Source organism: Vicugna pacos, chromosome 10, assembly GCF_048564905.1.
Source record: "Vicugna pacos chromosome 10, VicPac4, whole genome shotgun sequence".
In the NCBI taxonomy this organism is placed as follows: Eukaryota; Metazoa; Chordata; class Mammalia; order Artiodactyla; family Camelidae; genus Vicugna; species Vicugna pacos.
The window spans coordinates 5109825-5126792 of record NC_132996.1 but is presented as its reverse complement, the minus strand read 5'-3'; the positions used below and the strand labels follow the sequence as shown (position 1 = coordinate 5126792).

General features: G+C 39.0%; 1 protein-coding gene across 3 annotated transcripts in view; it reads left to right on the top strand.

Annotated features, from left to right (window-relative positions):
* Positions 1–16968, top strand: part of DYNC2H1 (dynein cytoplasmic 2 heavy chain 1) — a 265953-nt gene that overhangs the window by 217440 nt on the left and 31545 nt on the right. For all 3 annotated transcript variants that reach the window (XM_072968893.1, XM_072968892.1, XM_072968891.1), the window contains exon 85: positions 2242–2331. In XM_072968893.1, the coding sequence (XP_072824994.1) occupies positions 2242–2331 (90 nt within the window). The remainder of the gene's footprint in view (positions 1–2241; positions 2332–16968) is intronic.

The following is a 16968-nucleotide window of genomic DNA, read 5'->3' as shown; positions in this document are numbered from 1 at the left end:
AGAATCTGGGTGTGGCTTGACTGTGTGTCCTGTCTCAAGGTCTCCCACGAAGTCTGCAATCAGGTGTCACTAGGACTGTAGTAACTGCAGCTGCTCAGAGCACTTTGGGGATGGCTGTTGGCAGCCCTCAGGTCCTCACTGATAGTTAACTGAACACATCAATTCCTTGCTCCATGAGCGACTCACAACATGCAACTTTTTTATATAGAGTGAGCAAGGGAGAGTTGAAGAGAATGAGTTAGACAGAAGTCAGTTGTGATTTCTCATCACTTCTGCCACATTCTTTCATTAGGAGCAAGTCCCTAGAACCAGCTCATGCTTAAGGTGAGGGGATTTCACAAGGATGGACATGAATATCAAGTGGCAGGGACCACTGGGAGCATCTTCAAGGTGGGCCACCACAGTGACCTGCATCATGTAATAAGCCCCATGTAAAGGAGCCTTCTACACCAGGAAGAGCATAGGACTGAGAATGTGAAAACCTGGTATATCACTGTCTATTGCTACATAGTAAATTACTCGGAAGGTTAATGACTGAAAGCAAGAACAATCATTTTTTTAGTTCATGAATGTGCGGTCTGGACAAGGTCTGGCACGGAAGGCCTGTCTGCTCCGTGCGGCACCATGAGTCAGCCCTGTTGTTTACCAGAGGGGTCTGCAGGGCACGCCCTCCCGGTCCTGCCAGGGCTCTTGTCGGTCTGAGATGGTTTTCTCCCTTTCCTTTAAGCCCTCAGAGTCCCTCAGGCCTCACTAGTCTTCTCTTAGAAGTTGTTTGTGTTTTTACTTCAGTTCTCCAGAAGGTTCTTCCAGCTTCAGCCCCCCACCCAGTCACAGATCCAGGGCCACGTGTTTTAGGTGTGTGTTAAAGTAGAGCCCCACTCTCACACACCAGACTGCATCAGCTGAGTGCAGCGAGCTCCATCAGAGCTTACTGGGCAGAAACATCATAGCTCTTAAAGAATCATTTATTTTAAGCTTACAGATCTGAAGTTTGAGTAGGCGTTGGTAGAGAAAGCTTGTTTCTTCCACACGGCTCACTCTCAGGACTGGCCGTCAGAACATCTGAGGGCTGGGCACCACGGTTCATCCCTGCGTGGGCTTCTCCAGAAACTGGGCTTCACAGTGTGGTTCCAAGAGCAAGGGTCTCAAAAGACAGGAAATGCAAGCAACCGAATTCTTAGGACCTGGACCTGGACATTGACACTGGCCCACTGCTGCTGTGCTCACAGGACATTTATTTAAGGAAAGGAGCGCAGACTTCAAGTCCCAGTGGGAGAAGTGTCACAGAATTTGGGGTCGTGTTTTAAAATCATCACACCTGTTTCAGTCCAAAGCACAGTTCTGGGGCACTGACCCACCATGTTCCTAAGAAGGCTTACTTTGCTCACCTAAAGTGATTAAACTAGGTGTTTTTAAGGCCCTTTTCTGCTGTAAAATCTGTTTTATAATTTTCCTGTTCGTACATCGTTTATACAGTCTAGCCCAGAGTAGGTTCTCAGCTATAATCAGACGGTGTTTGGGTTAAAAAAATTGATACTCTCTCCTTATTACTCCACTTGAGGGAAAAAAAAGGTATGAAGTTTGAGCAATGTTTACATAATATTTAGAAGATGCAGAAAATCCTCATAGAAAAGGTGTAATATTATAATGAATGTATTAATGGAGAATGCCAGTTAAAAGGTCAGATATTAAAAAGACGCTTTTAGAAAAGTTTTATCTTGTGTATTTAATTTTAATTTAGAGTGTTTATTTTCTTTTTTTATTCTTCTCTTTTTATCATGTATCTCTGTAGTTTGGGGGCTAAAATTTCCATGACACTCCTTTATTTATAGTTTAAAGAAATTCTGTAGGAACCAAGACTGTTTTTTTTTTAAATTACTATCATCCTTACCACTTATAAAATGAATCTGTCAAATTTAATTTGATTTCATTGTATATTAAATACTGTTCCGAGAAAACATGGCTTGCTACTTTCTATACACCAGTTTATGTTCATTTGTTTATTCTTTCAGGAATTTTTACTTAAAAGAAATTTCCTTTTGGAGAAATAGATTCATTCATTCTGATTCTATCATTCAGTTTTAATAAGATCAAAGAAACAGGCATGTCTTAATGAAATGAATTCATGATACACATAATGTGAATTACACCAACACGGTTTTCCCATCTCACTAATATTAAAAGATCTTTCACTGTAATACTGTATATGTAAACTTAATGTGGGCCTTTTCAAAACCGCAGTGTCCTCTCACGTGGCAAAGCAAGTGGGAAGGCCCGGAGGATCCCGTGCAGTACCTGAGAGGCCTTGTGGCCCGCGCTCTCGCAATACAGGTAAGGGGAAATTCCTTACTAATCGCATTGTGTGACTGAGTGACCGCTGTATTTTAAACATGCATGTTGTTGACCATCTTGCTAGCAGCTAGTGAGAATATTATGATTTTGTACATAAAGCACCATATATTCATTTCTCATTCTATCATTAATTTTATATAGTGCTCTTTAAAAAAACAGTTTTTTTTCTGCTTAGTGTGGCTTTTTGTAATTTTTGAGAATTTAGAGAGAAATCTATAATTTTATTATAGATGAGTCATATAGATGGTGACAGAAACTCACTTATAACTGTGACTAATTGGCTTTGGGGTGTGTTCCCCTCCATCGGGATCTGCGTTTTTCTTTTTTTCAAACTGAAAAGTTTTTTCAAGTGATCCAGTCAGGTAACTGAAGGAGAATTGAACAGAGCAAGGAATGATACAGAGGGAGAAAGACAGATTGATTTTTTTTTTTTAGGGAATAGCAAATGATACAGGTCAGCTGGTGCATGAGATGTAGTGCTTTTTCCTGTGTGGTTTTTGCACTGTCTTGCTACCTTCTTCCTCCGCTGCACAGTTAACCTTCTTTATCACATCAACTTCTTACGAGTAACTTGATCAGTTTCCTTCTAGATACAGCAGTTTATTCTTTTTTTTTTTCAGTAGTACACACACCTGTCCACATCTTTAACTTTTCCTTTAGCAGAAAACCCTGGTTTTTACAGAGACAATTCTAGGTATGAAATATGACTACTTGAAAATGCCCACCCTTCCCTTCCACCTACAGATGTGTCTAAGCCCACCCTTATCATTTTTGTTTTAATACAAAAGAAGTTGACCTTCGGCTCTCGAAGGCTCATCCCTAGAGCTGTGTGCTTGATTTCATCCGCTCTCACCTCTTTAGATCGTTCCTCCCGGAGGTCTTGCCTTGTTCTTCTGTATTTTCATTTTCTCCTCTCTTCGTACTCTTTTATCTGCCAGCCTACAACTGGTACTCCTTTGAAGGGGCCAGGAGTCATCTGAATGTTTGCTTGGCTTCTAGTATAATCAGTCTCTGGGTTGTAGGATTGTTGAAGAAATTACTGGATCTGAAAATGTGGTTAAAATGAGCAGGTAGAGGGGAACGAGGCAGGGGCTCGAATTTAGCCATCTTTCTATCTGCTGCCTGTATGTCTGGACATAATCTATCCATAAATGCTGAAAGAATGGAGGGAAGAAGGATGGAGAAGGCAGAAGAGGGAGGACAAATAGTCTCTATCAGTGATCTTAGGAAAACATAGAAATGCCCTGAAGTTCCTGGCATATTACAACTAATGGCATGGCTGTGATAATTTATCACTTCATATATTTGTCAGTACTGTTTGCTATAGATTATTTTTATAAAGGGCAGAAACTTTTTTTATTTGCAGCAAATGGGTAGCCTTTATTATACGATATGTGTAAGTACACTTAATAATTATGCTATGTACATATAACAATAAATGTATTGATACTGAAATTAGTATCTTCAAAGCAGTTTTATATAAATTATTACAATTTTCTAGCATGAGTATTCATACTGAGTGTACTGTATACTAGTCATCAAAACTGAGCATTTTTTCACTGTGTAGTTTTCTTAAAAGCTTTATAGGCATTTAGCCTTAATTGTAATGATAAAATACCGTCTTAACCCTCAGGATAATTTTCAGGCTTAACCAAAATTTATCCTATTTTTCCAACCAGGGGATATGCAATAATTCATCATGTGTATCACCAGTTAACGATACACTTTTTATTGTTTTCCTGCCTTAGTATTTTTTTTCAGTTATAAATGTACAAAGATATCCACCTCCCTAAGGTAATGTTTGGGACTCACTCTCCATCTAGCCAAGGGACTTTGATTTCATTTGTGCCCTTTATGTTTCATGGATAACTAACCAGGGCAGCTTGTGAAGCTAGAACAGCGTGGCCACCTAGGAGGGAACAGAGGGCTGAGGGTCTTGGGTGGCCAGGGAGAATTAGAAGTACTATTTTCAGAGATCTGAAAATGGCAGCTTTGGGGGTTTTTTTATGAAAGTATTAGATCAGACTGATTCCATACAGGTGCCCAACGGGCTGAGCCAAGTTCCAGCCATAGTTTAAAATCCCAGAGCCTTTCATTTTAGGGCATGACACATAGGAAAACAGAAGCTGTGGAGACTGTTATGTATAGTGCCTGTTCATTACAGGGATTTTGTGCAAATAAGGTGAGAGGGACTGGGGTCAAGGTGACATTCATGTATTTACCAGGTCAGTCAAACATGTTGTAAGCAGCAGCTTCATGCTAAGCTCCGAGTGAACTACTGATGATACAATAGTTAGTAAATTGATGGCTTCTGCCTCCCAGAATTTAAATTTCTTACATTCATTCATTTAGCAATTAAAAATTCTATCTTGGTGCCAAACACTGTGATGAGATTGCGGAATGTAGAATGGTAAACAAGATAGACATACATCGTGCCCCAAGGAACTATACTTACAGTTTATCAGAAAAAAAATTAGGCAACTGAGTAAACAGACACAGTAAAAGTGAGAAAGGAAATATAGTACTGTGGGAATGAACAGCCGGGGCTCCTAGCCTGCAGGGGACCGGCGAGGTGAGGCTTAAGCTGAAAACTTGGTAGGAATATAGACCAAGGGCGGGGAGAGGGAAGAACGTGCCGGACCAGAGGAAGGGCAGAGGCAGGAGGAAGCCTCGTGCTCTCAGGTAACTAAAAGCAGAGTGTAGAGTGCACAGAGGAGGGGGCTTCAGAGATAAGGCTAAAGGAGCAGGAGGGTCAGGATACTGTGCTAAGAATTATATTTGAACACTAATGAACTCATCTACAAAGCAGAAACAAACTCACAGACACAGTGAACAAACATGATTACCTGGGAGAAGGAGGTGGGAAGGGATAAATTGGGAGTTTGACATATGCAGATACTAAGTACTGTATATAAAATAGATAACAATTTATACTGTACAGCACAGGGAACTATATTCAATACCTTGTAGTAACCTATAATGAAAAAGAATATTTATATGTATGTATATGTATGACTGAAACATGATGCTGTACACCAGAGATTGACAAATTGTAAACTGACTATACTTTAATTAAAAAAAAAAAAAGAATTGTATCTGATCCTAAGGATGAAAGCAAGCCGTTGCAAGGTACTAAGGAAGGAAAGCAGGTCATGTTTTAGAGGGGTCATTTTGCAACGTGGAGAGAGCCTTAGCCTGCTGGGTGGTGTAAGGTGGCAGACGGTCCTCTCCATGCGGGCAGTTCAGAGAGAGCCCGAGAACCCCTAGGCACCCCGGGAGTCTCAGCCAGAGAGACATTTATCCTCTGGTCTCCACTCTGCAGTCCTTTACAGCAAGGACTTTTTTTTTTTTTTTGGTATAATTCCACTTTATTTCTAATACGTGGCATACTGTCTGCTGAATAAATGAATGAACAAGTGAATGCACTAGATAGGTTATGGCCTGTTGATACCCCAGAATTATTTTCCTGACTTCAAAGTTTTCTGCTTTTTCTTCTGAAATAAGATCTTCTGAGAGTTTATTTGGTGCCTGAGTTTCACTCTGTCTGCTCCCTGGCCTGCAGAACATCTCCCCAGTATATTCTGATTCTTCTGTGTTGATCATTTAAAATCCTGACATGTTTTCTACCCAGTTCACATGTCCATGGGGTCAGCCTTTGCCTTTATAGTTCTTCTGTCTTCATATTTTCAACTTCTCTGCATTGGATCCCTTGACTCTACACCTGCAGTTTTTGTTCCAACCTAGCTCATGAGTCAGTTCTTTCTAAGGATGTGCAGACCTTCGTCTCTAGCATCCAGTTAGTCTTGGGCATGCGAAGCAGACCCAGTATTCTAGACGTGTCTAGTGGGCTCCTGAACGTCCCCACACCGCACTCCCACTGCTAACCCGGCCTGGAGTGCCTGTGTCAGTGGCAAGCCTTCATGCTCGTTTTTCAGGGCTGAGCTGCTTCTCAGGTTCCATGTCTTTTGTTTTAAACTTTATAGTGACTTCTTGAACTCCACCCACTATCCTGGCCTAACTCAAGCCAGTGGCTGGTACACTTGTACGCTACCAAATCTTGCTACCCTTCCTTCTCATGATGGAATTTTGTTGTTTGTAGCAACTATTAAGAAGCCTGGGGAGATCTCAACAATAAATAAAGTTAGTTATTGTTGTTGTTATTATTATTAAAACATGCCATTCAGCGTGACATACGAATATCCTTAAAGTTTATCAGGAAAGACAACCAAACAAACCACAACAATCAAAATAATAAGGGAGGTGCTGCCCTAGGAGTAAACAGAAGCACCGCAGCCTAGAGTCACGCGGTGCCGTCCCCGCTCCTGCAGCGGCCCGGGTTAGCTCTGAGCTGGGCGCTGCGTGGTGGGCGGACGAAGCCCCCTTCTGCCGGGGGTGCTAATACTGCGTTTCTTCCTTCCAAGCCCCGCCACCTTGCAGTGCTGCGGAGCACGTTTCCCTGGCGTAGACGTCAGCCCCTGCGCCTCCCTCACTCTTGTTTTTCCCCGCGGGTCTTCCCAGATGCTGCTCCCTGTCTTCTGCTCGGATCTTCAGGCATGGCTTTTAGCATGTCTGCTGAGATGCTCGTTGTGACCTTAGTTACCACAGGTTAACTTTAACTTTTTACTTGCCCTTTACTTCCGTTGCCCACTGCGAGGAGACCAGTTCTTCCCTGGAAAAACTCTGGGAGCCCTTGGTTCTTCTTCCCCTGTGACTCAGACTGTGTCTAATAAGTCAGGCGGCATTTCTAGGTCTAGAACTGCGTTTCATTGTGCCCTTTGTGGGTTCATGTAAGTAGCTCTTCTCACGTGCCTAGCATTAAATGTACTTGTTCCCTGTATTTCAGCTTCAGGTCACTTTTTCTCTCAGTGTACTACTTCAAACATATATTCCAACTTTTTAAATGATCCAACGAAGGATAGAAAGAAAAAATGAATACTTACAAGAACTGAGCAAATTTTGGATGTCAGGCATACATGCGGCACATCTAGTGACACTTGTAACCTATGAGGTGGGTATTATTATTTCCATTTTTAACAACGGGCAAAGGAAAACCCCCAATTCAAGAATAGTCCAATAGTTCACAAAATGTATATGTGAAGTGACAGAGCTCACACAGAAGTGCTCTTTCTGTAATAACGCATCAGAGTTGTTGATCATACCTACCTGCAACATTTTTAGAAGATGGTCACTCTTTCCCCCTTGAACCTTTTATGACTTGGCCTCCGGGCCACCACACACACTTCGGTTGTCTTCTCATCTGTCTCCTTCTCTGGCTTTTCTCCCTCATCTCTAATTAGATTCCCTAGAGCTTTTCTACTGATCTCATGACTTTTAAACTTTCAAACCGGCTAAACTTTGGTTATTCTCACATTTATAGCTCCAGCCCAGTCTTCTCCCCTAACTTCACTGTATACTCAGTGTTTCCACTTAGATGTGTAATAAACGTCTCAGACTTAACGTATTCAAAACTGGATCCCTGTCCTTTGCTGAGAAACTTGCGGTATCCAGTCACTCCCATAAAAGTAAGTGACAGCTCCAGCCTTCTTGTGGCATCGGCCCAGCGCAGTCATTGGGTTTTCTGTGTTCTAGGTTTTTTTATAATGTATACATACATATTCCTATTTGCTTGAGTAAATCTTTTTTTTTTTAATTGAAGTATAGTCAGTTACAATGTGTCAGTTTCTGGTGTACGGCATCATGTTTCAGAATACTTTTTTTTTTCAATGTAGGTGCTAGGGGTTGAACCCAGGACCTCCTGCATGCTCAGCACACGCTCTACCACTGAGCTACATACCCTCTCCCCTTCGGAATCATTGTTAGTGCTGCTTCTCTCATACGTTGCATCCATTCAACCAGAAAAGATTATTTTGGTGGCACGTTCACAGTATATTCAGAGACACCTCTCCCCCCTTTCACTGCTTCTGCCCTGAATGAAGTCATTACTAGTGCAGCTGCCGCCTCACTCGTCCTGCCTCCGCCCCGGTCCCCTTTCTGGTCAGTTCTCAACCCAGCAGTCTAACTATTCCAGTGAAAGCGGAATTAGATTATATCACTCCTCTCCTGGAAATAGCTCACGATGTCTCAGCTCCTCCAGAGTGACAAAATCCTTACAGCCGCCTGTGAGTTAGGATCCAGCCCTTGTCCTCTCCTCCTCTTTGCTCCCTAACGCGTTCTGTTCCAGCCATGCTGGTCTCCCTGCTGTTCATTGAGCAACCGGCTCGTCCCCTCAGAGGATGCTTTCTTCTCTACCCAGAATGCTCTCCCCCATATATATGCAAGGTAGTTGGTTTTTTGTTTGTTTTGTTTTTGGGGTGTTTTTTTTTAAAGGAAGTTACTTGATCTCCTTCAGGTCTTTGCTCCAACATCACCTTCTCAGTGAGGCCTTCCCTGACCATCTGATTCAAATTGCAACCCTTCCCCTTCCTTGATACTTTTTATCCTCTGTCCCTTTTTGACTTTTCTCTGTAGCCAATGTCGCTGAGTAGTCTATATATTTTACTTACCTACTTATTTTATTTATTTATGTATATATTTATTTCGTATTCCTCCACACTAAAATGGAATCTTGATAAGGGCAGAGAATTTTGCCTGTTTCTGCTCTTTGCAAGCATGTAGGGCAGTGGCTCACAAAAGGAGGTTTTGCAATAAATATCTGTCAATTGAATGAATGATTCAGTTATTCTCAAGCAAAGTGACATAACTCTCTTTCACGGTCTCCTGAGATGTATTTTGTAGTTTCCATGATACATTCCTGAGATTTTTATCCTCTGTCTAAATCTGCCCAATCAACACTGTAGTTTAACTTTATACTCTACCACCTAACATTTGAAGACTTGTTTCAGTTTTCTCTTACAATCCCAGACTTTAAAAGTAATCTTATTAAAGTTACATTGTTTACTTTTTATTCAATTTCTGAGGTTTCTTCATCTGTTTGGAAGGTTCTGCAGCACTTTTCGTTCCTGAGAAGGAAAACCCTGTTTTCCTAACTCGTCTTAGTGACTTTCAGTCATGACTGCCGTGTTCTGCACGTCCTAGGGACTCGGTGAGATTACTCAGAGGAGATCTTACATAAACAAATTGAGAAAGGAGTCTGTCTGTGGTCTAAAACCTCCAGCATCCCTATTTTTATATACTATACTCAGCTAGAAGAGTTACCTTATGGATTTTTAAATTCATATGTATTCATTAATTTATTCATCATTCAGTGAATATTTATTGAGCTTTTATCATGTGCCAGTCACTGTTCTAGGTGGCAGAAATACACAGTAGTGAGGAAAACATGAAACTCCTACCAACAGGAATCTCTACGTTTAGTGAAGGAGACAGATAATAAATGAATATATTAGATTAGAATTGCATAGGAAAAAATATCTTGGCCAGAGTCCTGAGATTTAGGATTACTATGTAGCCAAACTTTAAATTGGATTATTGTGATCATAGAATAAATTTAGGGCAGAGTATGTCTGATATTTCATTCAATAAAATGTTGCTATTAGTATAGCATAGTATTACAGAATTTTAGGAGTCAAATTTTGTACGGGTCACTGTCAAACACTGATAAATTCTGCCTATGGTCAGCTGTCCTGTACATTTGGGATACTTCACAGTAGTCTCTGCTCTATGCTGATCTGCAGTTTTATAGAAGCAATCCTATAAAACATTCTATTTGTACTGCTTGCAGAAGATGGATCTTGGCTCTAGAAATATGGCAGTATAGCAACATAATTGGCTTTCAAGATAACAGAATCTGCCCTGATTTTTTACCCGCGTCTCAGCTTTTAGCACACGCATACCAATTTCCGCAGCTCCCTGGAGTATCATAGTAAGAGGATCTTCACAGCAGAAAACACACAGAGAATTTAAATTCATAAAGCAAGTTTGGTTTCTCGAAGAATCAGCAGGTTCTAGCAAATAAATTATCTTCCCTGCAAGCAACCAGTGGTTGTCAGTAATATCTACCATGTTAGTACCCTTATTTTCAAACTGTTTCAAGCTTTCTTTGGTTCGTGCAGCCGCTTTTACCATCTCAAGGCTTCTATTACATGTTGCTTGAACATCGTTTATTAGCATATAACAAGACAATTGCAAAATGTCTCCTATTTCACGTAGGTTTATCTTTCGCTAAAGAACAATAAAAGCAGTTGACAGTTTCCCTGCTATGGACAATAAATCTGTCCTATCAAATACTGTTATTTCTGAAAAGACAGCGGGAGGTTGTGAACAAAACATCATGTCCTTTTGATTCCTGAATCAGTCATAGCCTTTACCACATTTGTTACATCATTAATGATAGTTGTATGCTGGTTTTCCATTCTGTAATGTATCTCCTCAGATTCTCTTTGTTGTTAGCTGTTTGCAACAGAAAACTCTTTACATGCAAGGAAAGCAGTGGTTGGTTTCGGTGTTAATTTATATGTTGTCACACTTTAAAAGGACTTTGGGATGTAAATGCTCACCTAATTGTCTTTTGCACATGATATTAGACTACTTGGTGATATTACCAGTAGTACCAACTTGTTTGTATACAGCGAAAATAGTTTAGAAAATATATATTTTCTATGAAGACCTTTGAACATAAGATTGATAGCTTCAAGAAATCTCAAAACTCCTTATGCTTCCTGTTCTGAAAATGACTGGTAATCTACAGCAATGATTTTTGTCAAGCTTTTTTTTTTTTAAGCTCCACGAATTCAAAACCTCAATGAATAATTGGTCCTAAATAAGCATTCCTTTTAATGTCTATTGTTTCGAAATTGTGTAAGTGAGAAAATAAATATTCGGTGTATCTGTTGATATTTTTTATTTCTTCCTGGCTCAGTCTTGGGAGATTGTGCCCTTCTAAGAATTTGTCCATTTCTTCTAGGTTGTCCATTTTATTTGCATATGGTTGCTCGTAGTAACCTCTTATGATCCTTTGTATTTTTGTGATGTTGGTTGTAACTGCTTTTCCATTCCTGATTGTATTCATTTGGGCCCTCCCCCTTTTTTTCTTGATGTATCTGGCTAATATTTATCAATTTTGTTTGTCTTTTCAAAGAACTAGCTTTCACTTTTATTGATCTTTTCTGTTCTTTTTTTCTTTTTTTAGTCTCTATTGCCTTTATTTCTGTTTTGATTTTTATGATTTCTTTCCTTCTACTAACTTAGGGGCTTGTTGGTTCTTCCTTCTCTAGTTGCTTTAGGTGTAAGATTAGGTTATTTATTTGAGATATTTCTTGTTTCCTGAAGTAATTTTGTATTGCTGTAGGCTTCCCTCTTAGAGCTGCTTTTGCTGTGTCCTAAAGAAGTTTTGGATTGTCATGTTTTTGTTTTGATTTTTCTCTAGGTATTTTTTGATTTCTTCTTTGATTTCTTTGATTTGTTGTTTAGTAGAATATAATTTAGCCTCCATTTTTTTTGTTTTTTTCTTCTTGTAGTTGACTTGTAATCTCATAGTGTTGTACTCAGAAAAGATGCTTGATATGATTTTAATATTTTTTTAATTTGCCAAGGCTTGCTTTGTGGCCCAGCATGTGATCTGTCCTGGAGAATGTTCCATGTGCACTTGGAAAGGATGTATTCTGCTGCTTTTGGATGGAATGCTCTATAAATATCATTTAAGTCCATCTGGCCTACTATGTCATTTATGGACTGTGTTTCCTTATTAATTTTTCTGTCTGAATGATCTGTCCATTGATGTAACTGGATTGTTAAAATCTCCCACTATTATTGTGTTACTGTCAATTTCTCCCTTTATGTCCGTTAACAATTACTTTATGTATTGCAGTGCTCCTATGTTGGGTGCATATGTATTTATAATTGTTATATCTTCTTGGATTGATCCCTTGATCATTATGTAGTGTTCTTCTTTGTCTCTTGTAACAGTCTTTATTTTAAACTTTATTTTGTCTGATACAGCTTTCTTTTGATTTCCATTTGCATAGAATACCTTTTTCCATCCCCTCACTTTCAGTCTGCACATGTCTCTAGATATAAAGTGAGTCTCATAGGCAGCACATATATGGGTCCTGTTCTAGTATCCATTCAGCCAGTTTGTATCTTTTCGTTAGAGCACTGAGTCCACTTACATTTAAGATAATTATTGATATATATGTTCTTATTGCCATTTTGTTTATTGTTTTGGATTTGTTTTTGTAGGTCTACTTTTATCCTTTTCGACTTTTGTTCTCTTGTGATTTAGTGACTGTCTTTAGTATTATGTTTCAGTTTCTTTTTCTTTTTTATCTGTGTATCTGTTATAGATTTTTGGTTTGCAGTTACCATGAGGTTTCAGTGCAGGAGTCTCTGTATGTACATGATTGCTTTAGGTTGCTGATCTTAGTTTCAAATCTATTTCAAATACCCTGCGTTTATACTGTCCTCCCCTCATGATTACTGTTTTTGATAACATATTTTACACCTGTTTTGTGTATCCCCTAACTGCTTGTTGTGGCTACAAATAATTTCACTACTTTTGTGTTTCAGCGTTCCTCCTAGTTTGTATATGGACGATTTTCTACCTTTATTGAACGTTTGCCTTTACCAGTGAGCTGTTCCACTTTGTAGTTTTCTTGTTTCTAGTTGTGGCTTTTTCTTTTCCACCTGAAGAATTTCCTTTAACATTTATCATAAAGCTGATTTGGTGGTGCTGAATTGTTTTAGCTTTTGCTTGTCTGTAAAGCTTCTGATTTCTTCATCAGGTTTGAACGAGAGCCTTGCTGGGTAGAATATTCTTGGTTGTAGGTTTTTCCCTTTCATCGCTTTAAAAATACCCTGCACTCCCTTCTAACCTGCAGAGTTTCTGCTGAAAAACCTGCTGATGGTCTTTTGATAGTTCCTTTGTATGTTAATTGTTGCTTTTCATATTCTCTCTTTGTCTTTAATTTTTGTCCTTTTAATTATAATATGTCTAGGTGTGTCCCCCTTGGATTACTCCTGCATGGGATTCTGCGCTTCCTGCACTTGGTGACTGTCTCCTTTCCCCAGTTAGGGAAGTTTTCAGCTGTTATCTCTTCAAATATTTTCTCAGGCCCTTTCTCTGTCTCTCCTTCTCAGGCCCCTATAATGTGAATCTTAGTGCACTTGATGTTGTCCCAGAGGTCTCTTAAACTGTCCTCATTTCTTTTTGTTCTTTTTTCCTGTTCTGCAGTAGTGATTTCCGCTACTGTCTCCCAGTTCACTGATCTGTTCCTCTGTATCACTTTCTCTACTGTTGATTCCTTCTAGCTTATTTTTTTTTAATTTCAATTACTGTATTCTTCAACAGTTTGGTTCTTTTTAAAACTATCTAAGTCTCTGTTAAATGCCTTACTGTGTTGATCCATTCTCCCATGTTTTTTGAGCATGTTTGCAGTAATTACAATGCACCCTTTCTTAGGTAGATTGCTTATTTCCACATCACTTATTTCTTTTTCTGAGATTTTTGTCTTGTTTTCCTTCATTTGGAACGTATTCCTCTTTCTCCACGTTTTGCCTGATTCTCTGCATTTATTTCTGTGTGTTAGGTAGGTTGGTTACGTTTTCCCATCTTGGAGACGTAGCCTGATGTAGGTGATGTTCTGGGGGGCCCAAAACAGATACCCCTCTGGTCACTAGAGCTATGTGCTCTAGGGGTACCTGCTGTGTGGGCTGCCTGGGCCCTTCTGCTGTGTTGTGGCCAATTACTGTGGGTAACTAAGTTTTTTTAAGCAATGAGGAATATATAACGTGCTTTCAGGTTTTATAAACACCTAGGTTGGCTGTGAAGTTTTAGTTTCTTTTGTGTATCTCATTCATTTGAAGAAGGTTTTTTGGTTTGTTCCATCTCTTATTTTGTTAGCTCAAGGTTTGTTTTGGAGTTTTTATTTTGACATTTTTGGCAAATATTTTGCCAGATATTTTTTACAATCCAGATAATAACCTATAAGATGGGGCTCAAAGAACTGTGAATTTTTTGTTTTCACTTTTTATATTACTTGCGATTATCTGATAAATACTGAGAGGACAAACCTTAGTCTTTTAACACACCAGAAGCAGGATTATAAAGAGTGCCTAGTGAGTAACAGGTCACTTATAGAACTGGAAATCTTTCAGAAATGTTTTTTTTCCATCTCCATGGAGGCAAGGTGTGTTTAGTATGCTAAAAGTTAAAATAGGAAAAAAATATTAACTTTATGTAGAAAAATTAGGATATTAATTTTGAAGAAATAATAAAGTAAAGCAGAGAGCTTACTGTATCACTTTACAGTGTTTCCACTGGAATGAATATGTATGTTCATGTTATGTACGTTTTTCCACAATATCATTTAGCAATATCAAGTTCTGTTCATAAATTAGTATGTGGAGAAATTTTCTACTCTAATTAGTACTGTTTCTAAAAAGACAGCTTATAGGAAAAATGTCATCTCATCTCCCTATGGCTCCAGACCCACGGGTGGGTAATCTGGGGCATTCTTATTGTACAAGATGGTTAGCATCTTCACGGGGAATTTAGAATGATAAATATTAAATTACCATAAAAACAAGGTCTCATTTCCAAACATGGCTTCTGTGCCTTAATAGGGGAAATGTAAACGGTTGAGAAATCTTATCAGTTCTGCCAGGGAACTGAAGCCACAGTGGGAAAAGTCAAGGCAAAGACAGATTTCTTATGGTTTAGGTAGCTTTCAGCATATCTCTAGACCTGATGGAGATGTGAATAGCCAACATCATCAAATTTTCTTTATAAGCATATGTTGAAGCCCCTCTTAAAAACCAGCATTACTTCTTTCATCCAGAGTTGTTTAGTTCAGATAAACTGCCTTAAAACATGGAAATGGACAAATGAAAATTTAGCTTCTTAGACAATTTATTATTTATTATTATGAAAAACCTTCAGAAAAGCAACATATTGAAACCCTTCAGAAAAACTGCAACGTTTTCCACAGGGAAAAATACAGCTGTTGATTTGTCTTGACCATAGTTTCTTTTTTTTCTTTCTTAATTCCTATCAATTGCATATAAAGCTCTAGATATGAAGGTAAAATATATTTTAAAAATAAGCCATGTTAAAGTGGTAGAATTAGGGAAGACACCTTTGGTATGGTGGCATTTGAACAGGGATCTATAGAAGGTGAGAAAGTTGCTCTGCAAAATGATACCTGCTAGAAGAGAGTCTTCGGCAGATAGAACAGCAAGTACTCTGAGACAGAAGGGTTTTTCTGAGAAAGGGAAGTCAGTGTGACTCTGGATAGAAAGTAAACAAGGAAAAGGTGGTCCGAGAAGTAAAAGGTTAGAATGGTACGGCTGAGGGGAGAGGTTGGAGTTGGGGTGGGGGCAGACAGTGAAGGCCTTGTATGTTATTGCAGGGACTTTCTCCTTTTAAAATCAACATTATCAGTTGGTATGAAGGACATAGGAACATTCTGCTATAAACTGTATGATAAGACTACTAGTCAAATGCATTAAGATATTAATGCAAACACAGTAGTTTTTTTTACCTTTTTTACTTGAGTTATAGTCATTTTACAATCTTGTGTCAAATTATACATATTATATATTATATTATATATAATATATACATTATAGAGAGAGCACAATTTTTCAGTTATACCTGAACATACAGTGTATTCATTGCCACATTTTTTTTCACTGTGAGCTACCACAAGATCTTGTATATATTTCCCTGTGCTACACAGTATAATCTTGTTTATCTATTCTGCATATGCCAGTCAGTATCTACAGATTTTGAAATCCCAGTCTGTCCCTTCCCACCCTCTCCCCCTTGGCAACCACAAGTTTCTATTCTATGTCTATGAGTCTGTTTCTGTTTTGTATTTATTTTCTTTTTTTTTAGATTCCACATATGAGTGATCTCATATGGTATTTTCTTTCTCTTTCTGGCTTTCTTCACTTAGAATGACATTCTCCAGGAGCATCCATGTTGCTGCATATGGCATTATGTTGTCAGTTTTCATGGCTGAATGGTATTCCATTGTATAAATATACCACATCTTGTTTATCCAGTCACCTGTTGATGGACATTTAGGCTGTTTCCATGTCTTCCATTGTAAATAGTGCTGCTGTAAACATTGGGGTGCAGGTATCATTTTGAAGTAGGGTTCCTTCTGGATATATGCCCAGGAGCGGGATTCCTGGGTCATATGGTAAGTCTATTCGTAGTCTTTTGAGGAATCTCCATACTGTTTTCCACAGTGGCTGCACCAAACTGCATTCCTACCAGCAGTGTAGGAGGGTTCCCCTTTCTCCACAGCCTCTCCAGCATTTGTCATTTGTGGACTTTTGCATGATGGCCATTCTGACTGGTGTGAGGTAGTACCTCATCGTAGTTTTAATTTGCCTTTCTCTGATAATTAGTGATATTGAGCATTTTTTCATGTGCCTATTGATCATTTGTATTTCTTCCTTGGAGAATTGCTTGTTTAGGTCTTCTGCCCATTTTTGGATTGGGTTGTTTGTTTTTTTCTTAAGTCATATGAGCTGCTTGTATATTCTGGAGATCAAGCCTTTGTCGGTTTCATCGTTTGCAGAAATTTTCTCCCATCCTGTAGTTGTCGGTTTGTTTTACTTATGGTTTCCTTTGCTGTGCAGAAGCTTGTAAGTTTAATTAGGTACCATTTGTTTATTCTTGCTTTTATTTCTATTGCTTGGGTAGACTAC